Source organism: Bombus vosnesenskii, unplaced genomic scaffold, assembly GCF_011952255.1.
Source record: "Bombus vosnesenskii isolate JDL3184/JDL3185 unplaced genomic scaffold, Bvos_JDL3184-5_v1.1 scf7180000014725, whole genome shotgun sequence".
NCBI lineage: Eukaryota > Metazoa > Arthropoda > Insecta > Hymenoptera > Apidae > Bombus > Bombus vosnesenskii.
In genome coordinates, this window is record NW_022883609.1 from 2,554 (window position 1) to 29,444 (window position 26,891).

The 26,891-nt window shown below is 37.0% G+C and overlaps 1 protein-coding gene and 1 pseudogene across 4 annotated transcripts; one reads left to right on the top strand and one right to left on the bottom strand.

Moving 5' to 3' along the window:
• Nucleotides 1-2,526: 2,526 nt before the first annotated feature.
• LOC117240509 lies at nt 2,527-14,614 on the top strand (annotated as a pseudogene).
• A 2,458-nt stretch (nt 14,615-17,072) lies between these two features.
• LOC117240508 (carcinine transporter-like) lies at nt 17,073-25,047 on the bottom strand. Of its 4 annotated transcripts, none has more exons than XM_033506525.1 (10): nt 24,836-25,047; nt 22,039-22,299; nt 21,542-21,737; nt 20,954-21,212; nt 19,793-19,985; nt 19,581-19,686; nt 18,745-18,848; nt 18,465-18,679; nt 17,894-18,069; nt 17,073-17,435 (listed from the first exon to the last, which is right to left on the bottom strand). In XM_033506525.1, exons 2-10 carry the CDS (start codon nt 22,293-22,295, stop codon nt 17,217-17,219), a joined length of 1,725 nt encoding a protein of 574 aa, XP_033362416.1. In that variant the 5' UTR covers nt 22,296-22,299; nt 24,836-25,047; the 3' UTR covers nt 17,073-17,216. The 4 variants fall into 4 exon arrangements, with proteins under 4 accessions (XP_033362416.1, XP_033362414.1, XP_033362415.1 ...); XM_033506523.1 differs by lacking the exon at nt 24,836-25,047 and adding an exon at nt 22,500-22,775; XM_033506524.1 differs by lacking the exon at nt 24,836-25,047 and adding an exon at nt 22,500-22,775 and having other exon boundaries at nt 21,542-21,730; nt 22,035-22,299.
• Between the last annotated feature and the right edge of the window lie 1,844 nt (nt 25,048-26,891).

The window sequence follows — 26,891 nt, forward strand, 5'->3', positions numbered from 1 at the left end:
ACGCTGCCCGTCCGCTGTTAGGTGACACGTACACCCCCACCACCATCATCCCTGCCCACTCGACCGCGGCGTACCCGTTGCCGCGTTCCAGCAGGGCTCCGTAGGCGAACGCCCCAGGCGTTGATGTCCAGGTGACGGCAACCATTCCGTCCGTGTCTCCGACCCACTCCGGGGCATCCAGTACTCTGTATGGTTCCGCCACCACCGCTAGGGCAACCGTGCTCTCCCGGATGATTTGGTGGAGCAGGTCTTGTGCTCGCCTTGACCTTCCCAGGTTAGTCTGGAGGATGCGCATTCTCAGTTCTTTAGTGTTCTTTCCTTGTTTGTAGCTTCCTCCGTGCCTACCTCCTTGTTCGCGGGCTTAGGGTCGCTTTGCGACGGGGAGCCTTTCTCGCTGCCTCTTGCAGCCGTGGATCCGCAGGCGGCTCCTTTCGTTCCTTTCTTCGAGGGGGCACAGGCCGGTCCCCCCATCCTGTGCACCGACGGTGCTCCAAGCGCCTCGCAGAGCAGGCATTTCGGGCTCGCAGTAGTGCATGCTCTCGCCTGGTGCCCTGGTTCGCCGCATCTGAAGCACAGGTGCCCCTTGTCCTCCTTGGCGGTGCAGGTCTTCCCCGTGTGTCCTATCCCAAGGCACCTGTAGCACTGTAACGGTCTCCGTTCGATGGCTTCGACCTTCGCCGTCGACCAGCCTATGGCGACCTTTCCAGCCTGGGCCAGTTTCCTCACTGCACTGGCAGGGCCTCGTATCCATACGGTGCCAAGTCCGTTCCGGGCGGGGCGGATTTCTCCCAGCCGGCTTGCAGCCGCTCTCCCTCGCCAGGGTGTTCTGGATTTCCATCTTGGTGGCCGCTATGTCTATCAGGGACACCCTTGCCTCCGCGGCTCGGAAGGGGGTCGCCACGCGGACCTCGTTCGGGTCCAGAGCCCGCGTCAGCTGTGCTGCGAGCGCTGCGGCCTTCTCCCTTCCCTGGTCCTCAGGGACCTCTAAGATGACACCTCCGGTGATGGTCTTCCGCATCCTCATCGTGTTGATGCCGAGCTCGGTCAGGGAGACACTGTCCTTGGCCGCAGCCAGCACCTCCGCGTAGGATTGGCTCGATTTGTCCGTCAGGGTGATTGTTACCGCTGACGTTCTCGGTGCGCGCGGGAGGGTCCCCCTGCCTCCCCCTCTTCGTGCGTTCTCCAATCCACTCTCCGGAGTTTTCCTCTGGCTCTCCGCCCCTGTCTCGGGGATCAGCTTCGCCGGCTGCTTCTTCCCTGCCTCCTTCTTCTTTCCTCTTCTTTTCCTTCCGACGGTCTGCCATTCGGTGACAGCCGTTCGGCCTCCCTTGGGCGCTGAGACGCTTGGGGCTCCAGGCTCCATCCCTCTCGTGTTCGCGGCAGGGGCGACCTCCTTTCCTTCTCCTTTTTCTGTTCCCTGCAGTTGTTCCTCCAGTCGGTGCAGCAAGGATCTCATCTCCTCTACTTGGTGCTCGACTGCAGCGAGACGCGCCCTGTAGCTGCTCTCATCCGCGGTGGGGCGCGAGGCCGGCTCTTTTCGGAGTGCCTCTACCGCCGCCTCCAGTGTTGCTATGCGTCCTTGCGCTATAGCGAGTGCGTCGGTGACAGGGTCCGTTCTCCTCACTTACTCTGTCACGCCCGCGGTGATGGTTCTCGCCGCCTCCTTCAGGGTTTTCCTCTGCGTGCCCTTGTGGCCGCGGGGTGCCTCGGCAGCCTTGGCCACCTCGGCGGCCCGGCGAATCAGTTCGGCTCCTATGTCCGCCGTTGTGGCTGTTCTCATTACGTGTTCCGCGAACTGATCGGCTAGGAAATTTTTTTTCGTTTCGCACAATTTCTCGAATCTCCCCGCGTACCGTTTATTTGTCTGGAAATAGACTCGCCGATACGTGCAGCGATCGGTAATTAAATCCCAACACAATTCGAATGCCTCGGAGTGCAATAGATACGGGACGATCGTCCTTCCAGCTCTTGCCTTTGTTCCTATTTTTACGGTCATTGTCTCTTTTCCTCTTTTGTATTTTGTGCTTTTGTTTTCCTGTTACTTTATTCTTTCACTTTTCCCATTTTTGATTTTTTTTTTTTTGAAACAGCAGATTTATAAATAATAAGTAGGCCGCGGATTTTTATGCGAATTTTACTTTTACAGAAAATTTTAAAATGCAAAAATGTAAACACTATTAAAGATAATGTGTTATTACTGTTACTGATATCGTCGTTATTCTTTATTAGAGAAATTATTATAGATTTTTATATTGTTATGTATATTACTTTTGTCACTTTTTTTATTTAAACAGGATTCGAATTAAGTTTCAAGGAATTGGACTAATTTAAGATTAGGATTAAAAACTATGCACTTTTGAGTAGAATTTTCATCTTATTTTTCCCATTTCTCTCCCTCTCTCTACCATTTGCTGTCATTTTTCCTTGGTTATTTAAAAAAAGATAAGAAAATCAAACGAAAATTAGTATTCTTAAAAATACTTCTTGCAAATTTCATCACCGTTAATGTAACGTATTCTTGTTTTATGTAGGATTGCACTATCGATCCCTCCAGCGTCGAGTGAGGAATTGCTGGCGGAAGGTGCGACTTCGTTTTCGCGATGTAACATGTACAATGTGAACTATACCGACATATTGGAGAGTGGTATCAGAGAGGCAGACCCATCCTGGCCCCAATAAAACCATGCCAATATGGATGGACCTTTAATCACACGATGATACCATACAAATCTATAGCTGTCGAGGTAAAATCACAAGAGAAAATTATATTCTTTATATAAAGTAACTTCAAACTTTCGACACCGATTAACAAATTTTTATTTAAATTAAAACTGTTGGAACCGTCGTTCTATAAATATTTACGGTCTTTCGTAAAGCTGCTGACGATAGCATATAATGCAGTCATTATAAAAGAAGTCCTTGTTGGTTGCACGAACTTAGACGTAGGTGTAATTACTTGTTGTGTTGTTTGCATCTTAACAGAGCTCGTTTATAGCGGAATATAAAATTAACCTTGTCATCCTTAATTATTTGTACGTCTCGGCGTATTAAATCACGAACATGAATCCGTTTATATAATATCGCATAAATCGGAAAGTGAAAGTTACAACTGTACAATAGACAGATATTTCGAATTGAACGTATAAATACGCATTTGGTAACTTCTTACGACTCAAGAAATTTTTATCGAATATTTATCGTTATTATTATTATTTCTAATTTCTATTTCTGCTATTTTATTACTAAAAAAGTCCTACTTAAATCGGGAGATACTATCTTCTACTTAACAAATTTATATTCCTTCCACTATGACAAATTCTCTAATCATATCCAAGAATTATGCAAACAACCTCTACTATTTTATTACTAAAAATATTACCAAAAGACTACAATTAACTAACCTACGACTCAGGTTCTCAATTCTGATGATATTAAGAAACTACGGAATTTATTACTCGTCCTTTCGTCGTCTTCCTTATTCTCTTCACCTTCTATCGATTTTCCAACCACGCGGTGTTTTTTCATAACTAGCCGCAATCATAAAGCATCCCCCTTTTCTGTTTCAGCTGGAATGGGTATGCGACCACGCATTCCTCGGCTCAGCAGCACAATCGGCCTTCTTCGTCGGCAGCATTCTTGGAGGCTTAATATTCGGTTACATAGCCGACCATTGTGGCAGAATTCCGGCGTTGGTTGCGTGTAACGCGGTTGGTTTCATCGCGTCTGTCGGCACTGCGTTTTGCAACAGCTTCTGGAGCTTCTGTCTGGCGAGATTAGTCGTCGGTACCTCGTTCGATAACTGCTTCAACGTGCTTTTCATTATCGGTGAGTCATCGAGAAAATTATAAGAGAGAAAAAGCTGTTGAGAATAGGAAAACTATAATTTACGACCTAATAATGAGGCACCGGTATCGGTCCCGTTTTACGTAACGATTAACTATTTATGACGTGTTTGAATAAATGTTTATTGCCCTATGTCGGTTTGTTTTTTCTTAAGTCAAATTTTTATTCGAATTTTACGATATCAATTTTAAGATATTTAATGGTAAATGATTTTACTGAAACTTTATATTTTGGAATTATATCTCGTAATTTGGAATTTGTTGTGTAATTGTATATCTAGTTTGGTATTAAAATTACATGTGTCTAGGGATACTTTAAGATATTTTATTTTAAACGACAGGATACTTAATTCTGTATACTTTTCTGGTATGAAATTGTATCTTTCGAGTGACCTATTTCCCTATGGAGAATTGTTAAGGAAATTCGAGGATTTGGGAATACAAATAATTGACTATATTTCCCACACAACAGTTATACAACTATATTACTCTCTGAAGAACGTCTTGCACGCACGCTGGTCACCAACCGACTATCCTAGATTCTTCTAACATCTGGCAACAGTCTTTTGTCTCCACTAAGACCTTGACGCCCTCTGGCCCTTACACACACACTCTCATGTACAGTGTAAATGTATCACTTCCCTAACACGCCTCCTTACATTTATACTGTACACTTAATTTTATTTACATACTTGTCGAATTAACAAAATATTTAACATTTATCGCTTTATTTACATTTCTCTTATTTTACATTCATCCATGACCTAAACCTTTCAAATTTCTCTCTACACAGTGCCTTCGTAAAAATATCCGCAGTGTTTTCTTCTGTACTTACTTTTATTATGTTTATCTTATTTTCCTTTACGTACTCGTGAACGTAGTGGTAATGAACTTCGATGTGTTTAGAATTTTTTGTAAAAGTTCCGTATTTTGCTATACTCATTACTCCAGAGTTATCCTCATAGATTTTTACAGGGTTATCGTCTACATTTACATCGAAGATTTTCATTAGTTTTCTGATAGTCATTACTTCGCTCACCGCTTCCGATAGAGCAACATACTCTGCATACGTCGAGGCTTTTGTCACACACCTTTGTTTTTTAGACTTCCATCCAATTATATTTCCATACCATCTAATTACATACCCAGAAGTCGATTTCCTATCTATATGATCTCCTGCCCAATCAGCGTCCACATAACAATCTATCGTTTCGCATTTTTCATTTCTTTTATAATGTAGCCCTAAATCTCTAGTCCGGTACAAATATTTCAATATTCGCAAGGCATATTTAAAATGTGTCTCGTTACAACAATCTTGAAATCTGCTCAGATAATTCACACTATAACTTATATCGGGTCTGGTATTTACACTAATATACAGCAATGCGCCAATTAAATTCTTGTATCCAATGTCCTCTCTATTTATCTCAGCTTTTTCAATTTTTAAGTTGGTCTCCATAGGTGTACAGTACAATTTGCTGTTATGTAATTTATATTTGTTTGCTAATGATTCTATGTATTTCTTTTGGCTTAATCTCATTTCATTTTTTAAATAATCATACTCTATATTTATTCCAAGATATTCTTTTACTTCACCTAAATCTTTCATTTCAAATTTATCAGTTAATAATTTTTTTACACTTTGTATCTTCCCTTTGTTTTTACTACAAATCAACAAATCGTCTACGTATATTAACAAATAAACAACATTTTCTCCCTCTCCATAAGTATATAGGCACAGCTCTATATTGTTCTTCTTAAAACCTAATCTCGTCACATACTTATCAAAACACTCATACCAGTCCCTCGGACTTTCTTTTAACCCATAAAGCGCTTTCGATAATTTACAAACTCTATTCGTTCCGTCCGCATATCCCTTTGGTTGATTTACATATACCTCCGAGTTTACTTCACCATTTAAAAAGGCAGTTTCTACATCCATTTGCTCAATTATTAATCCATTTTGACAACAATATGATAGCAATATCTTAAAGGTCTGATTACTCGCCACTGGAGAATATATGTCATCGGCTACGTTTCTTTGTTGAAATCCCCTTACCACTAATCTAGCCTTATACCTGTCCTCTGATTTTTTCGTGTAAACCCATTTTACATCTAATACTTCCTTGCCTTTTACCCTTTCTACCAATTTCCAAGTTTTATTCTTATAGAGACATTCTATTTCCTTATCCATAGCCTGTTTCCAAACTTCATTATTTTCGCAACAAATCGCCTCCTCAAATGTACGAGGGATATCTACTTTACAATAATTTGCATGCATCTCGCAAATATTTTCCTTTTCTGGATACCTTACTGGAGTTTTCTTAATACGTGTAGATCTCCTAGGAGTGTTTAAGCTTTCAATAATACTATTATTTTCATCTTTCCTACCTTCTAACTCTTCCTTATCCATACCGACCAATGAATAGTTATCTTCGCTATCATTTCTATCTGCCTCTGATGAATTTTCCTCAAAACCGATACATTTAGTGTCTGTCTCTATGACCTCTACATGTCTAGCTATTGTTATTTTCCCACCTAATAAGACTCTGTATCCTACTTCACTATATCCTAATAGAATTCCCATATCTGCCTTCTTGTCCCATTTGGAAACTCTTTTTTGTTCTGGCCTTCTTACAAAAACTTTACTTCCATATAGATGTAGATTTTTAACACTTGGTTTTTTCCCGAAGAATATTTCAAAAGGTGTCTTTCTTTCTATAGTATTCGCTAATATTCGATTTTTCAAGTATGCCGCTGTACAAACTATTTCCGGCCAGTACCTTTTATGTACTTTCGCTTCCGCTAACAAGCAACGCGCCATGTCCATCACTGTTCTATTATACCTTTCCGCTGTCCCGTTTAATTCATGTACGTATGTTGGGCAATTATTTATTCTTATACCTTTATCCCTAGCAAATTTATAAATTCGATTATTTAAATATTCTTTACCATTATCGCATCTTAATATTTTTAACCTCTTGCCCGTTAAATTTTCGGCTTCATTTACGAACTGTACGAAAGAATCAAAGACCTCATCTTTTGATTTTATACAATAGATCCTAGCTATTTTACTATAATCATCGATAAATGAAATGAAATATTTTTCTCCATTGAATCCGGTGGTCTTAAAGGGACCACATACGTCCGTATGAATAATTTCCATTATTTCCCTAGCCTTAGTTAGATTATTTTTGAAAGGTAAGTTATGCATTTTGCTTTCTATACACACCCTACATTTCAAAAGTTCCTTTTCAAATTCATTCGGTATGCCAGTCACTAGCTGCTCTTTACCCAAAATCTCTAAATATTTAAAATTTACGTGTCCTAGCATCCTATGCCATCTTTCCTTTTTACTCATACCACTACGTTCGGCGCTGTTTACTAAGTGCTTCTTCCCTTTCAATATACTTTTTATTCTATATGTCCCATTCTCTTTGAACGCTACAGCTGTAAGTTTATTATCCTCATCTATTACTTTCGCAATATTTCCTTTGGAAATAACCGTATTCTTATTGTCTGTTAGTTTACCTAAACTAATCAAATTTGCGGACATTTCTTTCGCGTAAAATACTTTCCTCATATTTATTTCATTTTGTTTTCCGAATGCTTCAAAATAACTTATAACATTCCCAACTTTTGTCGCTTTTATCGGTCTATTATCGCCTAAATATATATTTACCGGTTCTTTTAGGTCGATAGATTTATCGAAATAATTTATATTATTAATTATGTGATCGGTACGACCGCTATCTAATAACCACACTATTTCGTTCTTACTTATTTCATTCGTCTCACTGCTGTTTGCTGCGTGCGCCGTTGCTGTCCATATGCCTGCTCTTGAGTTTCCATGCTCGCCCGTGCCGGTTGTTGATTGACGATGAAAGTTTCCACGTCCTCTGCTCGTATTGCCTTTGTTCCCTCTTCCTCTGTTTCGACCACGTGTTGGCCCATGCCAATAGCCGTTACTGCTTCCCGCTTGGACGCCATTTTGACACTCTCTCGCAAAGTGTCCTAATCTTCCACATCTGAAGCATCCTTCCTTTTTTGCAGAAAAGGCGTTGGTTTGCCTTTCTCCTCGATTGGATTTATTTTTCTTCTCTGCTATCTCTATTTTATTTTTTACATACGCTACCGTTTGATCCTCTTCTTTCAATGCGTCTATTATGTCCGCTATGTAGCTGTATTCTTCGGGTAACGTATTCAGCATGTAATTCAGCTTTTCCCTCTCACTTACTTGTGCGCCCGCACTTTTTAATTCATTGATTAATTTTTCAAAGTCGTTAAAGAATGATGCTGAATCACTGTAGTTCTCCAGTCTTATGTTTTCCAATCTCCTTCTGCATACGATCTGCAGTGCCGTCGACTCTTTCAAGTACATTTCATCGAACCTTTTTATTATATCATACGCCGTTTTTCCTTCCCTAACATACTCCAATTGTCTGTTCGATATTGCACTATAAATTATATTAATTGCCTTCAAGTCCTTCTTGTCCCAGTCTTCATCGTCTCTTTCGTTCTTCATTCTAGTTGTAACAACCTCGCATTCCTTATATTTGAGAAACATCGTGATTCTTTGCTTCCACATTCCATAATCCTCACCATCGAATATAGGTATCATGATTTCCGATCTCTCCATTTTAATTGATTCTTCTTTTTTTTCTTTTCTTACTCAAGCGTTCCTACGTGCTCGAAGTATATTTCTTTTTTTTTTCTCTGAAAGTTTTTTTCTTTACTGAAAACTCACTCGCAAGATCGTAACCACGCACTAAATATCTTGCAAAACTAGTAACCACGCTCTGCTACCATGTTAAGGAAATTCGAGGATTTGGGAATACAAATAATTGACTATATTTCCCACACAACAGTTATACAACTATATTACTCTCTGAAGAACGTCTTGCACGCACGCTGGTCGCCAACCGACTATCCTCGATTCTTCTAACATCTGGCAACAGTCTTTTGTCTCCACTAAGACCTTGACGCCCTCTAACCCTTACACACACACTCTCATGTACAGTATAAATGTATCACTTCCCTAACAAGAATAATCTTCGGTTATACCACGATTACTGAGGCACTCTCCGTTCGATATTGAGATGAAAGCAGTGTTCCTTTTAAAATTGTTTTTAATTCAAAACGATCTTACATTGTCGATGTTAATGATTTATAAAATCTAAAAATAAGTCTGAATATTTGAAATTAGATTGGTAAAAACCGAAGAAAGGACAAACCTAAAGGAAATAAGGAAACAATATTATTATATCAAATGAAGAAACGAAATTGACGAAACATTTGGGAAGATTTCTATAACGATGTAATACAATAACGATATCACGAATTATTCTTTCAGTGATCGAATATGTCGGTCCGAAATATCGAACTCTGGTAGCGAACATGTCGTTTGGACTTTATTTCGCGGCAGCCTCGAGTCTTCTGCCTTGAATCGCATATTGGATCTCAAATTGGAGGATCCTCAGCATGGTCACCGCGTGTCCTATGGTGGTTGCGTTTGTAGGACCATGGATTGTTCCTGAAAGTGCACGGTAGTTTAATTCCAATTTCTTTTTCATTATAAAAATATAATACAAAGAAATTTCGTAAGTAAATTAGTATACGATAGTATAGTAGACATTTAATCTTACCTCGTCCTTTGGATTATTTTTGTATCTTCGTATCATTGGAAAATTCTTTAAAAATAATCCTCAAAGAAATATAAGAAATTTCTTTTACGTTAAAGTTTCTCTTAAAACATCAAAAGTCCTTTGAGACCGGACCATAAAAATTCCAAAATTATAGCTGAATTAAATTGGGTAATATTTTATCCAGCAATACATACTATCTTGGGATCGGTTATTACATCGATTCCTCTGTCTCGTAAATAAAACATCTCAAGGTCAACATCTTTCTCTCGATAAGCCATCACATTTTTAGCTGTGCAAAATAAATGATTGATGCGTAACTAGACAGCTCTATTCAAATTTGCACAAAAAGTTTGTCGATACAAAAGGTTGGTGAAAGTGATGATTTTGAAAATTTCTTACAGGCTTTTATAACGTTTGCGTATTTCATATACTTCCGTAGTTGGTACATAACCAGTGGCAGGGTGGACAAAGCGATCGAGATGCTGAAAAACTTCGCTAAAGTGAACGGTAAAGAGGTGAAGCAAGAAATATTCGACGAATTTGAGAAAAGTTGCAAGGCGATGAATGAGAAGGATCAATCGCATAATCAATACACTGTCCTACATCTCTTCAAGCTGCCACGACTTGGTCGTATCACTATCATGCTCATCATTTATTGGTAAGTTAACCTTTCCAACATCAATCGAACAAACTACACAGCTAGAACTTTTTACTTGTAAATTCTCAGCAATGATTACAATATTATTTTAGAAAAAACTAAGACACCAGAGAAATTTATAATCATGTACGAAAAGATATACAGGGTGGTTGGTAACTGATGGTACAAGCGGAAAGGGGATGATTCTACGCGAAAAAAGAAGTCGAAGATATAGAATAAAAATTTTTCGTTTGAGGTTTTGTTTTCGAGAAAATCGACTTTGAATTTTCGCTCGGAAAAATTAAAAAAAAATTCTATTCTATATGTCGGGCCTAGCCACGTGTGATGTTGCCTCGGAGGTGTCGATACAATAGGACATACGTTGTATTAATAATCAAACTTCAGGCAGAAACTGCCTAGCAACGGCGTTTGGAACCTTCTCGATGCTTCCAAACGGGTATAGAAAACAAATGCAATCGTACAGCGAGAAAAATTCCACGAGGCTGGCATTCGTGTGATTGCTTTGGAGAGTGATACATCGAGCATTTTCAACAATCGTATTTTGCGCCTAAGATTAGTTTACGTTTAGTGAAGAGTTATCCCGTTGACTGTGGATTCGTTTGAACCCATTGTTAATAGTGTTCATTAAACTTATTATTCATACAATTTATTATTCACTAATTTTATCATTCGTTAAACTTATTATTCATTAGACTTATTATTTGTTAAGCTTTGTGATAGTCCTGTATATACGTGTAAATATAATCTCGGCTTTGTGAAACAATGGCTAATTCACGTGAAGAGTTGTTACAAAATTCTAACCATAACCCGACATATATTTTCGACTTCTTTTTTCGCGTACGACACCCGCTTTCCGCTTGTATCACCAGTTACCAACCACCCTGTAGATAGGAAAGGTATTCAATTTTATACTTCCTTTACGTTTCTTATATTTTCTTTGTTTTTAATACTATGATAATTCTGAATCTTCCTGCATTTCCTAAAATAAAATTAACTAAGAATATGTTCTTAACTCTCAGCCTCACGATATTCCAATTATATTTTACCGTTAATTCAACCAAGTTACCAATCAATCAGCCTCGACGCTACTTCCCTGTCTTTATAAAACCAGTATTAAAATAGACACAAATTACCATAAACTAGATACAAACTACTCGAATGAACATTAAGAGAGTATATGGGGCATTTTATGTGGGTCATTAAGAATCTGCTTAAGTATATAATTAGCATCGATAAACGTCAAACGCGAGGGAACGAGTATGCGAAGGATTAATAAACGATCTTGAAGTCCAGCGTGATTTATGTATGACTCGGCTGATTTTTTTCTAGGTTGCTGATGGTGTGGGTGTTCGACGGCCACGTTTGGAACATGAAACTTCTGGACCCCGACGTTTTCACGTCGTTCTCTTTAGCGTCCCTCACGGAACTTCCGGCCGCTGTTCTACTCGCCCTTTTCCTCGACAGATGGGGCAGACGATGGATGGGTTTCGCATCGGTGTTCCTCTGTGGCATTTTCTCCTTCGTTGCCATCGCTACCCCCTCTGGTAACATTTTTTCTTTTTTTTTTTTTTTATTTCTTGATAAATGACTTGTCAATCGATATTATTCAATAAAATAGCAGGAACGTGTGAATAGCAGTGAGAAAGCGGGGGTGAATTTTATAGAAAAAATCCGGTTTTATCGATCGACGGTCGTTTTAAAAAGCGCTTTTCTGAAGCTTCTCCAGTGAAAGCTTTGGGAGATTGAGAAATGAAAGCTCGTGCTTGATGCAAGAATAATGTTTTTGTTAGATAGTAAGGAGATAAGCGGTAGCGTTAGGGGATATCCGTGTTTTCAAGGACATTAAGGAGTGGAAAATAGACATTTTTTAATCCGTATTTAGAATAGAACGTTGTAGTTATAAAACAATTTACTATTTTTATTTCCTCATCTTGCAACAAAACTTTCCTTCGAATTCTCTTTTATCGTTTATAGACAACAGACTTGAACGACATAATAATATAGACCCGTATTATTTAAAATCGTATTATAGAGAATTTACAATTATACAATTCGGTCATTTTACTTAGTATTAATAATAATCGAATCTTATAAAATTTTTTTATACAAATATTCTTCTTCTCTTCTTTTCTTTTTCTTTTTCGCCCTTAAATCCTATTCCATTAACGATTGACATTTATTTCTCAACGTCACATACTCGACAGGGATGACATTTAATTTTTAATTGAACCATGCGCGCATCGGGTGTATGTATCGTGCGTGGAATGCGGCGATCGTGGCATTTACATATTTCTCAACTTATTCAAGGTTCGACAATGGTTGCCATGGCGATTATAGCGCGGCTTGGGGTGAATATCGCCGCGAATATTGGTTTCCAATATGCAGCGGAAATGCCGCCGACTGTGGTGAGAGCTCAGGGCGTGTCTTTGATCCATATCATCGGTTATATCGCCCACATTTTGGGACCTTACATTATTTATCTGATAAGTGAATCGAAATTTCTGTTAACGACATCGTATTTCTACGATCCGAAAATTACTCAACCTCTTTTTTAATTTACGACTAATATTATCTGTTATTGAAATACGTTTTTTTAGGTTGGTTTAATTCGTAGAAAAATTATGTTCCTTGTCGGCCATGGATTCTTCTTGTGATCTTACGAATCACGGAAACAAGATAGATTTTCGATATATTTTCCTCCGTTTCGTTTTTTTGCGAAGGAAATGTAACTTTTCTATTGTCTGTAACTATTTACAGGTTTGCGATACTACACTATAGCTTCGTTTCTAAATGAAACGAATGTTTACATAATCTCGTTATACAGGTAACACCAATGATCCTTTGTATATTGACAACTTCTTCAAATTCTGTCTTTAACCAATATTCTTTATTAATATTTAAAAGAAGTGTTCATTTATTTCCCGAAAATCGAAGGGAAATTAAGGAATTAGCGGAAAGCGGAATTAATCGCTATTACTTCTAAAAGAGGTATAAAGGGAAGCGTATAAAAGGGAGAATATTTTTCATTTAATTTAGGCTGACATTGATCCATCTTTACCGCTGGTTGCCCTCGGTTTGCTGTCTTTTGGACACGCCTTCCTGACCCTTGGCTTGCCAGAAACGTTGAACCAGGAATTACCAGAAACCCTACAGGAGGGTAACGACTTCGGCAAGGAACAAAGTTTCTGGTGGGTTCCGTGTATATCCCCGTAAGTATAGATTCTATAATATTCTTCCTCCGCCTTATGTCAATATAAATTTACTAATAATCGTTTATTTCAATTTGACAGGAGCAAAATGCTGAAAAAATCTTATAGAAAGAAGAAAGGCCTTTCAAATCCAGCGTTTACTGGCAGTGTTCAAAAAATGGATTGTACTAGGTTATAGCGGTTAGATTTGGCGACGGCGTGAAACTTGCCAGTGGCGCAAAACTTGCCAGTGGCGCGAAACTTGCCAGTGGCGCGAAATTTGCCAGTAGGGTGAAACTTACCAGTGGCATGAAACTTGTCAATGGCATGAAACTTGTCAGTGACATGAAACTTGTCAGTGGCGTGAATCTTGTCAGTGGCGTGAAACTTGCCAAATTCGTTGTAAATATAGTTATTAAACGTGTGCGTGTGATGTTAGATGTTAAGATATTACGAACGTATTGAGATTGGAGAGCTATTGAGAGAAACTAGGAAGAAGTATCGATTACTGCAGTGAAAGAGACAAGAATCGTCAAATTACACAAGGTATACGTTTAAGCAATTAATTGACGCTTCATCGACGAAGTAGCTTTGTTGCACACAAGATAATTTTCTTTAAAGTGTATCTTTTTTTAATTGGATTGACTGTATAAAAATGTGAAGAAATTTAAAGAATTAAGAACGCGGCATTTAAAGTACGTTGCGTTCACATATTGCGATGTAATTATTTCGCGTACTATAACGTCGGTAAAGTGTTGGAAATGAGAAACGATTCAAGTATCTTATGTAAATGTACAATTAAATTCAGTATTGGATATATGTATTAAAGGAAGCGATATATAAGGAAATAATATACCATAGTATTTACGCATCTTTCGCTTTAAAAATCGAAAAGAAAGATCTATATCTTTTTCTTCTTGCTCTTTTTTTTCTTTTCTCGTTGAAGGAATACTCTAGTTGAATTGATTTAACTATGAAATACCGTGAATAACAAAGGATTGCCACGAGACTCGAAACACAAAAAGAGAGCTGTCTTCGCGCATTGTCAAGCTTTCAACTTGTCTCCTTTATTACGAATCGCCTTTGTATCAATATAGGTGATTCATAAATCGCCGACACTTGAAATGAGAGTTTCGATCGACTTTTAAACCGAAGAGTATTTTGCGTTCGCTCGATCAACGTGGCTTTTTTTCATCATCCATTTATGCATCAACACGTTGAATGCTTTGAAAACTCTGAGATCTCTGTTATTTAATTTAAATATATACATACATATATATATATATATTATTCTAATGAAACATCAAAATTGAAATTCTTTTATGATATTTCCTTTTTTATGATCTTTCAGTATTAATACGAGAAATATCTCTATTTGATATATTTAGATATAATAAGAATATTACTTCTAATAAGTATCCTTGAATCCGTAATTACTGATCATTCATAAAATGGAATGCATTAAAACAATTAATTGCTAAGCGTTCATTAGCTACCATCATACCCAATTGAGATTATAAAATGAAAGTTGTAGGATCTTTTTAAGCAGGAATTTTTTTTAATACAAAGGATATTAACATAATGTTCGACATTCTTCCGAAATTGTTCTGTTTAAATCCAATGGAAAAAGCAGTAAATAATTTATAGAATTATATACAAATTTTAGAAGAAAAATTGATAGATAATGAGTTAATTTTGAAAATGCTCAGTGTTATGATCCGCGGTGTGTGACCTGGGCCAGGCAGAGAGTCGCCCGGCGTAACACTCAGGTTTAAATGTTACTTGAAACAGATCGAAACTCCGTCACGTGTTCAATTAGAAATAGTAAAATTCTGATTCGTGAAGAGACGCGAATATTTCCAATCTCGTTCCTTTCGATCCTCCGACCTGTTCGTCTTAAGCGCGCAATCTCCGTTATACCACCTTTAAACAATGATTCTAGCAACTAGAATCATTCGCGTACTTATGAGACTAGCCCCTGCTTTCAGTTACCGATTAAAAAGACATACTATTGTTCGTTGCAAATATCAGCTATCGTTCCTCAAAACCTGAGATTCTTTGAAATATTCCTACGCTAGAGATTCAACTGTACATAATTGTTCAAGGCTACAAGTTAGTTCGATCCTCGTGATGCAATGGATAATAATTCGATCGTCTGGAAAATAATTCTGGACGAAAGAATTCTCATTTAACCCTTGACGGTCGATGATTTTGTAAATCATGTACGATATCGTAATCAGGAATGAATTCTTTTATATTTTTAATCTTGAAATTACACAGGGCCAATACATATTAAGCTGAATCGCAAATAAATATTAAGGGAGTCTTAAGGAGTTATAATATCGACATTTCTTATCAATACGATAGTGATATAATAATGTGATATAGTACAGAGTGTTTCGTAACTGATGATTCTTCGTATTTTCGAGAAAATAAATTTTGAATATGTTTCGTGAATGTCGTGTGAACACGAGTTGACAAAGCTTCAGAATTTCATTCTCTCGAACGTCGTACGAAAATCTCTCGTTCTATATTTTCAACAGATCCTTTCACATAGTATTATTCTGTACCACTGGTTATTAACCACATTAACTAACCACTGGTTATCACAGTATCAATTACCAGACCCCCTGTATAATACAGAATATTACTTCAAATATCCGTATAATGAAGCATTTCATTTTCTATAATTAATTATAATTAAGTTCGGCTGTTAAGGGTTAATACATTGTAACATAAGTGATCGTTATCGTAGAACTCCTAATTATAGGATGGAGTTAGATTAGACGTATAATGATGAACGAGGATCATCGAGCATTAATGTATTTAATTATAGAGATATTTAGCAGTTTATTTTTGTTCGGGGGATTCGTCGATGTGTGTGCAAATAAAAAGTAGAATTGTTTCTTATATTAAGGTTTATGGAAGTTTTATTCGGTGAATCAATCTTATGGACGTGAGTGTATACGCGAATATATACGTGAGTGATGATTATGAATACTATGAATAGGTTTCTTCAGATTGATTGCGTTGTTATTGGCACAACGACGAACACTGATCGTCATACGATGGCACGATTTGCTTACAATATTCTTTCCTTTCTTTTCTTCTTCTTCCTAAACCATAGAAACAGTCAATTAGAGTTATTTTTTTTAAATGTACGTACAACTCGTTTTAGATAGATAAAAGTCCAGCAGTTGGTGCTGAAGAAATTATAACAATAATTTAAAAAGTCTTCAAGCTTGGATTTTATTAATATTGTACGTTATTTAAAATCGTACAAAAAAATATAACGAATAGATAAATAATCGTTAAAAATACGTGGATAATCGTTCAAAAGATATAAAACTGTTTCTTTTCACAAAGAAAAATTATCTAAACGTACTATTTTTTTAAATAAGATTTTGTCCAATATATTCCAGTAAAAAATGTTAAAAACATTAAAGGAATCAAAAATTTAAATCTCCCTAATTTATTATTTACGTAATTAATAAATTACGTAATTATTAATTTACGTAACATTTTCGATATTATTCTACGTAATATCTTTGAATATCAAATTAGCACCAACCGCTGAACGATTCGAACGTGCGTAACGCAAGTGAAAATTAGCATTAAAATTATAAAAGCTCTTAAAAGATAATAATAAAAATTATATAGGAACACGATTTCTAAGCTCGCTCTTTTTAGAATTAAGGCTTACAAATTCTTAAACGTAAACGATAAAAATAAAAATTAATGTAGGAGAATAGAAAAATAATATGTTCCGATTTTTTCTCGTACAAAAATCGTCAGACTGATCCGCTTGTAATACTGTTACTTCTAAAAAAACACGAATCCTCCTTCGTGTTTTTTAATTGAATTATTATTAAAAATCAGATAATTATCGTTCACAGGAGTGATAGTGTTGATGTCCATTGAAGTGTGTCTTATGGTAGCAAGGCAACGACCAGAAATGTTGGTCCCTTCCGAATTCTTCGCCTTGCTTGATAGTCTGAGGAAGATTCTGGCCGACAGTTTCCGGCAAGAACAAAACCAGTGCAGCGCCAAAAAAGGACACCGTGCTGATAATGAGCATTGGAAATCCCTCCCAAATTGCAGCCTAATGAACAAATATTAATTTATATGAGCAAAGGTTAAATACCATGAAAATCTGGTCAAAGTATTTCTCATTTAAAAAGTTTCATTAGAAAGTTTCAACCAATATAGTTTCATATCTTAAGTTATTCCATCATTTTTTATTTTAAATTTCAATTTTTTGATTAAAGATCAGTTAAAGAAAAGCGTTGGTTGCAACTTCCAAAACGGGCTTTCTAGAAAGTGAGAAATATTTTGATCAGATTTTTATAATATTTAACTTCTTCAGGAAACAACCTGTTTTAAGGTAAGAAAAAAACTATTTTACATTATCATGAGAAAATTTACATGAGAGCTTTTTCATAATTTCTAATAGCGCTTATTGTATCTTTTGGAATAAATTAAAGAGAAGTTGAACGTGGATGTGCTTAGCGGTGTTTCAAAAATATTGTAACAACAATAGTAGTATAAATATTTATTTATCGAGTCAGTGATATATGGCGCCAAAGAGTGTGCAACTATTCCGAAAATATGGATGAAAGATACGCCCTGCGATCCGACTGGCGTGGGCAGAAGTTCTGCTGCATACTGAAGACCAACATTGGCTGCCATGTTCAGACAGAATCGCGACAATATTGACATTACTAATTTCGCGAGCACTGGGGAATAAATAAAAAAATACAAAATTAATCCTGGATACACAATACTTGATTGTAAGTTTAATTAAAAATATAGTCCGATCGAAGCTTAATCAAAATCAAATTAAAATTTCACACAAACTTTAAACTTCTATAAATCTCCAAATTCTAGAAAACCAACATATAGAAAATTATTGCTTCTAAAATGTGCACACCTCTTTCAATTTCGCCACTAAATTAATTCCTAATAATTCCTAAATTCTAGTTCCACCAAAATAATTATTTTCCAAGATTAATACCTTCGAAGTTGCCAAAATTCTTTTACATTCATCATCAACTTAATTTCAGATTTTTCTCAATAATACGTCATTATAATCGTTTTAATTTTACTTTAATAAACAGATCGATATATTTACTGGAATGCAGCATAAGTTCAGCGATACTGAGTACACAGGTCATTGCCATCGTGAGAAATCCGCAGAGTCTACGACCCCATCGGTCGAGCAACAGGGCGAGTAATAACCCAGCTGGAAGTTCTGTGGCACAGGCGATCGAGAACGACACGAACACCGAGCTCTGGATAAGTTTCAATGAATACACGTGATCGTCGAACGAGATCAGGGTAAAACACCTGCAAGATTGTATCGGTTATTTATGAAGGTTTTATCGCAACATGAACTCGTATCTTATACTTGCCAGAATGCAACTAGAAGAATAGTGTTTCTCGCCAACCGTGGCGTTTTGAACAGATCGAGCAGCGTCGCTGATTCTTGAATTTTGTCCGGTGCCTCCATGTTACTCTGCAAGAATTTATTTCGAGAATAATTAACGAAAGATATAATACGAGTCGTGCCTTTAGCCCTTACTCAGTTCAAAATTCATAACACACTGAAAAGAAATTTTATTTTCATTGTATTCGTCATTAATAGATAGCACGAACAGTGGTACTTTGCATTCTGTTTTATGGCATTAGTCGGCATGGCTTTTGATATCGAGATTTATTAATATAATGGGTGGTTGGTTGATTAAATACTTTTCTGATCCGAAATACAGTTGGGAACAAAACTAAGTGGATTAGTGGAGAAAATGTAAAAATTCATTTCAATCATTTGCTGAACTATCTGCATATTATTAGAAGGAAATATAATAAATAAAACTCAAGTATATGAGGCTGATACTAATTTGATTATACTTTCTTCACATCTATTTCCATTAACTATAGCAGCTTATTTTTATCCCCGATTGTACTTGTAAATTGTAAATATTTTATAATTTCTATATAAATTCCCAGATTTACTTCAAATTTTGTGCGAGATCGATATAATACCACAATGGAATCGCGACAGTCAAGTTTCATTTCATATTTCATTTTTCATCGCGTTTCATTTTTAAAACCTGTCTATGCATGTTAAAATACATTCGCGAGTCTGTGTGTTTTCGACGCGAATCAAATATATCTGTCAGCACAGATTCAAGTACTGTACCGTATGATTTCGCGTAAGCTTTCTAGAATTCTATTTGATCGAACTTACAACTAATATATCGTAAATACGCGAGTCTGGATTTCTACGATTGATCCTAGCTATTCTCCGTAGTTTCTCAACAACCTTGTCCATCATCCCGTTGGAAACGTACCATCTTGAACAGAGCAAATACGAGTGATATGGATCGATAAGTAAATTTGCATAAATCTCAAAGCGCAAGTTGAGAATTCGAATAATCGAACGATTAGAAGTTTACTTACCGGGCGCTCTCGGGAAGAATCCACGGTGTGATAGCGACAGATAACAGCGGTATGGCAGTAACGTAAGTAAAATATCTCCAGTTCGCGATATAATAGGCTATCCATGGTAAAATTGTACTGGCCACTGCGAAGTATACGCCAAAGGCGATATTCACGACCAACGTTCGTTTCGAAACAGCCATATATTCGAGAACTGTGGGATAATTGATCGTCGATGACTCTCGGAATAACTGATTATTATATCAAGATACTTAACGACGATTATTCTTTATGTTGCAGTAATAGAACATGGAAGATTTATCGAGTGAAACCCGTTATTATTAATATGGAGCAATTGATGACGAGCCGAATGAACGATACCATCAACTTAATTGTAGGATAATTGTAAGATTATAAATATAATTCCGATTTTAAATTAATCCGTTTACTCTGAAAACGTGAATTTTCCGAGTTTGAGCTGGTCCGTATAACAAAAAGCGCTACATAATACGCGTGTTTTGCTTCTAACGTATTTAAACGAATTACGTGTTGAAAATTTTGTGATAATTTTCATTTCGAACGAATATACAGAGTGGTTGGTAACTGATGGTACAAGCGGAAAGGGGGTGATTCTACGCGAAAAAAGAAGTCGAAAATATACAATAAACGTTTTTCGTTCGAGGCTTTGTTTTCGAGAAAATCGACTTTGAATTTTCGCTCGATACGCGTGCACTTTATCGCGTCTCGTTATAACGGATCTCACTGTAGATCGTTGTCTCGATGGAAGAATTAAAAAAAAAATTTGTATTCTATATTTTCGACTTCTTTCCGCTTGTACCACCAATTACCAACCACCTTGTATAACTCGATCTAAGAATATCAAGATATAACTATCCTCGACGACATGAAAATCGATGAAACGATCTTTAACAATAACAAAATCAATATATTCATCTCTGGTGGTGGCAAAAGCTCTTGAATCAAGAACTCGAACCGTATAGTTCAATCGAGTACAGCAACGTCAAAATTATCTTCGAGGAACAATTCATCAAAAATTTCTCACGCAACATCATCTTTCACGTAATAGAAACATTGACTTCATACTAACGTTATCTCTCGCGTGACTGAAACATTGGCTTATCGGTCGAACCTCTCGCACTTTCTACTTCGTAGAAGGCTTACCGATAATCAGAGGAATGTTGATACAGTTATCGAACGCCAGTCCAGTGAGAAACCTACAGACGGCGAATGACCAAAAACTATTTGCGCTGGCAGTGAAAATGGAGGCAAAGAGGGCGATACCATTGCAGAACATTAAAGCTGGGATACGACCCTTGTGATCGGCGATCCAACCGACTAGGAAACCACCGATGATGGATCCGCAGAAGAAGATGGCTTGCGCCGTTGATACGAGGTATTCTCGGTCGCATACCCAATCTAGCTAATCACCAAGGTTAAGAGTTAGTCAGCGAAAAACCAGATTCATATTTTTCAGAATATAATTTTAATCCTGCTGCGGTCTTCGAATTTTTATATCTCGATTCTGCTCGCAGTTCGATGAATGAAAGAGTTCTTTATGCTCTGAAAAAAACGTTCGCGTAAAATCGGGACGAGGAATTATCCGTACTAACAATTATCGTCTTATACTTTCTTTAAACTTAAGAAATTTACTATAACAAGGTTAGATTAGATCGGAAATGACCCAAAGAACGCAGCAGAAGTGTAAGAATTTCGAAGCATGCGATTCAGACAACGATGTGAATACTTCACCTCAGTTCCTATACTAGGATATGGAATCTGCGTAAAATTATACTCCCATTGAGTACATTTTATCGTTTTGTTTGTTTGGAAGCCCGATGAGCTCAGGCTCTTATCGCTCTTCAACAGCTCTGTGAAGTTTACGTCCTTCCGTTGACATTGTTCGTAATAAGGATAAACGTTTGTCACTGGAATCGCTATCTTAATCCTAAACATCCCATACGATAGATGATTGATCATTTTAATTATTAAAATAAGAACCAAAGTCCAGACAGAGTAATCCAAAAATATCTTGTATCTTATCGTGGAATTTTTCTACAATATTTTCTAATAATTTTCGAAATGTTCGAAAATTCGAGAAATTCCAGAAATCGCGATATCTCGCATATTTTTCACAATATTTTAAAGTCACTTTCTACGAACAATCAAAAATATCGTTCAAAGTTTAAAGGAGCTTTCGTTGCTACGTATATCTCCTTTTCTTTCTTTCCTTCATTATACATACTTTCCTCTCTTCTTCGGTGAAATTCGAGTTTACTAATTCGTCTATCCTGCACCAGTGTTCCGTGGGAATAATCGTAATGAAAAATTGCGAGAAATACAGAAACGCGTACGTCGCGCCATAAGGTAGTAACGACAATAACAACAGCCATTGATATCTCCCGTAGTCACCGACATACGGCAGAACATCATCGAAACTTTCCAATCTTGGTCTCAATCGAGTCGCTTCAGTGGGCAATATAGAGTTACTCTTCTCGTCCTTCATTTCGCTGAAACAAAATCCATCCTTGATTTCCAGGCGTAGCAGTATAAAAGTCGTATAACAAAGTTTTCAGTCTTCTAGTCTTTGAAATAAATGTCATTCGGCAGTTCCTTTGATGTTTCACATTCTGTGATTCCAATTACAATGCTCCTTTCCTCTCCCACAAACAGGAAATTATTTTCTGACAGAACGCAGGAACAATCTTACCCGTCATTCACGTTTTCCCCTTCCATAGTTCGAGCAGCAAAGTCTCAATTATGATTTTAGATTTTGAAAGGCAACGGAGATGAAAGAGGAGACCCGATATGCTGATCGAAAGACGTTCGGAAATGAACTGAAAGAACGAGCGAAGTCCGGCAACTGTTCGCTTTGTTTTCGATTCGGTTAAACGTTAAATTAAGTGTAAGTGTTTGCTCGAGTGCCGGCCAATTACTGTGCCGGGAGTCAAGTGAATCGTGACACGCGACTCGTTCAAATTGAATTGCATACGAACCACGCTCGCGAGATCATCTTTAAAAAGGGCGGATTCGGTATACGCGGCGATGTCAACGTGATATCTACATGTCTGAGGAAAGTTTCGACGAAAGAAATAGCCTCGAGTGCTGGTTAATGGTGTTCGAGTTATCGTTTGGATATCGATATTATAGATTTGCAAATGAGATAGAAGAACCGAAGGAAAGTTTGTCGACTCTGTCATATTTAATTAAATGCAGGAGAAAAATTGAATGGAATAATTTTCTGATTAATATTGTTTGTTTATTACTCGTAATCCTCTTACCCGGCGACTTAAGGCTGACTTCCGGTTACAGTGCTTAACTAAACTAAGTTTTCGATCAATATATCGAACTCTATTGGAAAATAACCGAGAAAATTTTAAGCCATCGAAGGCTAAGAATAAATGAAATAATTGAAGGTTTTTCAAACCTGTTTTAACACTAATATCAGGGATATAAGAAGATGGTACTTCTGATGTATCAACGCAATTATTTGATTATTTACCATTCGTTAAAACAGACGGTCTTAGGGACTGAGTTGGTTAATTAGATATTGAAAAATTAAGAGAACGATTTCCAAGTTAAAAGTAAAATAATATATCGATCTTTCGCAAAATTTTTATATCAAATTGTTCATTTTCGTATCAGATAGAGCAAAAGGTTAAACTGATATGTTTACTTGAAAATGGATTCAGGGAAATTAATCATTTGCCAATTAAATTTAAGCGAATACGTGAAACAATATTATCATATGGAATAAACACGGAAACGAAATAGCTGACAGAAGAACCATCGATTTCGAGACATCGATTAGAATGACTAATGTCATTGTCAGGAGCGAGAAAGTGGTCGAGTGCTCGAAATAACTGACCTGTTTGGAAAATACGACAACGAGAAACGTTCGTGTCTACGAGCCATCGTGTCTACATAATAAATACTTGCGTGTGTACGTCTACACAAATGGCGGCATTTTTAAAATCAGAAATAGAGTATATTACCCTTGATCGTCCAAACGAAACAATTGCTTATAATTACAAGACATTTGATACAGTACTTTGAGAAATCAATATGCTACAATTTGTTGGAAACATTTAGCTTGCACATAAATCACATATGAGCCAAACTCACGCGACTGATAACGTTACATTGCACTGAAACTGAGGACTCGATCGATTCTCAAAATTCCAAATACTCAGTGAACAAATACAAAGTGAAACTCCAAACTGATCGTTTCTCGTTGCTCTTTGTTCAAAATATCGATCACGATTAATCAGGCACTACCAACCACATCCACTAATATCACTGTCAGATCGATTAACAGCAAGTTATGAAATTAGTAATTAAGGGCACCCTCGATCAAACCATTTTTCTCTCTCAACGTCACACTAAATCATGTCAAATGTATCTTTCCGTTCCAAATGTCGTCGACTAACTTCCAAAGAACAAAATGTCTCAATACACTAAGTTCGATACCTTCGTGTTCTTTGTGGAGATAACCGAAGAATTTTTCCGTTATTGTAGCATTTTCGTTGCTGCTTCTTAATTTAAAAGTAAAGAAATAAAATTAGTTTGAAAAAGCAATTAAAGTAATTTACGTGGGTTTCTTTGAAGACGGCGGAAAATCGATGATAAAACGAAATAGAAATAGAAATAAAATAAAATAAAATCTGCGATTAAACGAATAATTAATACATGTTATTTTGAAAAGGAAATTGGCGATAAAATAGACGAAAAACAGTTTCTATTAAAAAGGTTATACGAATAATCAACGCAGTTTGCTTCGAAGCAAAATTAGAATTGGCAATCGAGCGAATGATTGACGATTTATTCGGAAAAGTTAGCGGAATCAATGACTAAACAAGCGAGATTTCGTTAAACACACGATTTCCTTCGTAAAGAAAGAAAAAGTAGATTTGTTGATTACACGAATAATCGCTGCAGTTTATCTCAAAGAAGAAATAGCGCGAATGGTCAAACAGGCGAGAAACAAGGTTTCTCCGGGAAAAGAAAATGAAATAGCTGATCGAGTAAATAGTAAATACAATTTACCTTGAGAAAGAAGCAGACTCGAGCGATCAACACTGTTTCCCTCGAAGAAACGCTAAAATTAATGGTCAAACAATCAAAGTAAGTAATTTTTCTCGAGGATAAAGTAGGATCAGTAGTTAAATCAACAAGATTGGTACAGCTTCCCTTCAAGAGACACTATGATCAATATTTATACAGGCAGTCACGGAATCTCCCTTTCGACTGATCCAATCATTGAGTGGAACGATTGTATTCGATGAAATTTTCCTCGAAGATGAAGCAGAGTCGCAGATCCTTACGTAAACGACCGATCAAGTTTCCACGGCAATAAACCTAAATTCCCTGGCTAATTGAAAATATAAAGGAGACACGACCACATTTCCATTTAAAGAAATGCAATTGTTAGTTAAACAACGATAGGATTTTCTTATTCGAAAAGAGAGGAGAAAAATGTCCGATGTTCACGAAGTCTTGTACAAATATGAAGGGGAAACCGGCTCGCGTATCGCTGATATAGAAGCTTGCTTAGCGAAGACGAACACGATACTCGGTGACACGTGTTTGCCAATAAAAAAGGAGAGAATCGAAGAGAAACGGAACCAAAGGAAGAAACGTTGATTGACAGTGGAACCGGCGAAACTAGAAATAGTTTGGAAAACACGATTTTCCGATCGCGAACATCGAGGACCACGTGCTCGCGTTGCCATTGATCGAACTCCATTTAGGTTTGCGGCAAATCGTCGCAACAGCGACGTTGGTAGAACAGAGACACAGAGTTCTTCTGTCTCACAAAAAGCAAGGTGCATACATATGTATTTCCTTGTTTCTCCAAAGCATAGTGGCGCCACGCCGGAAACCGGTTGTCCGAAGCCAGCCATACTTTTCAATGGTGTTGAAATGAATTGTATTGTCGTCTTGTCGCGTACTAAAATTGCGATATATGGACGGTGTTAACAATTGACGTTGAAACACAACTGATTTTTGCAATTTAAATAACGGATGTATTGAAACGAATTCAGTGGATTTTTCAGGTAAATTTGTCGTTTGTTTTACCGGGTTTGATCTTGGATCGACTTTAGTATATTTTTTATATTTAATTGAAATGGGGAATTGCGTTATGTTATTTGTTGATACTCTGTAGGTTAGAAATGTTAGCATCGTTATTTTAGAATTAATATTTACAAAAGGCATAAATGTAATTGAATTCTAAAGAGGATTAATTAAGAATGCTCAAGCTTTTTGTGAGATTCGTTTTTTCTTGCAAGCTACCTCTATAAATTAGACCTCTCCTGAAGGGACACGCAGTTTCGTCAACCGGTTTCTTCTAACAAGATTCGTAGAATTAGCTTTTTGCGAAGGGACTGATTTATGAATATTGTTTCTTCTGAAAATACTGCTTTGTTACCATAAAAAATCAAGGACAGGTTTTCGTAGTTTATATTCACCGAAATATTCACACACACAATAATTTCGAACAGTACGATTAACAAATTACTAGATATGTCTGTACAAATTTCACCTTACGCTCGAAGATACAAGCAAAGCGAAAATTAAATTTCCAAAATCAAATATCAAGAACAGTAAATAACTATATGCAGAATATTCTCCTAGCGAAAGACAGACAGTCTCTCTCTACTCACTATGTACATACGAAGAGAAAGATACACACTACATTCCAAACACATGTCCAAATACAGGAATGACCTCGTAACTTACATAACACCACAACTGAAGAAATTACACCATATAACATTGAATGTGAGGGATGTAATATGGCACATCAATTATCGAACAAAAAGTTTCATAAAATTCAAATTAAAAGAAATATGGGATCGCGAAACACACAACGGGTGTGCATAAGTTATGTACGTAACTTCCAACTTACACACATGCAATAGGTTTAGCCGTTACTGGCGTTGATAATAACAGAAGCACAGTCATGGATCCGTTACCATGTCTAGCGTTGTTTCAACGAGTTTCATTCCCACTTGATTTAGTGTCGCTCCTAACCGCTGGTTCACGCAACAGAGAAGGATAAAATGAACCACGACAGATATACAATTACATACTCACGTAC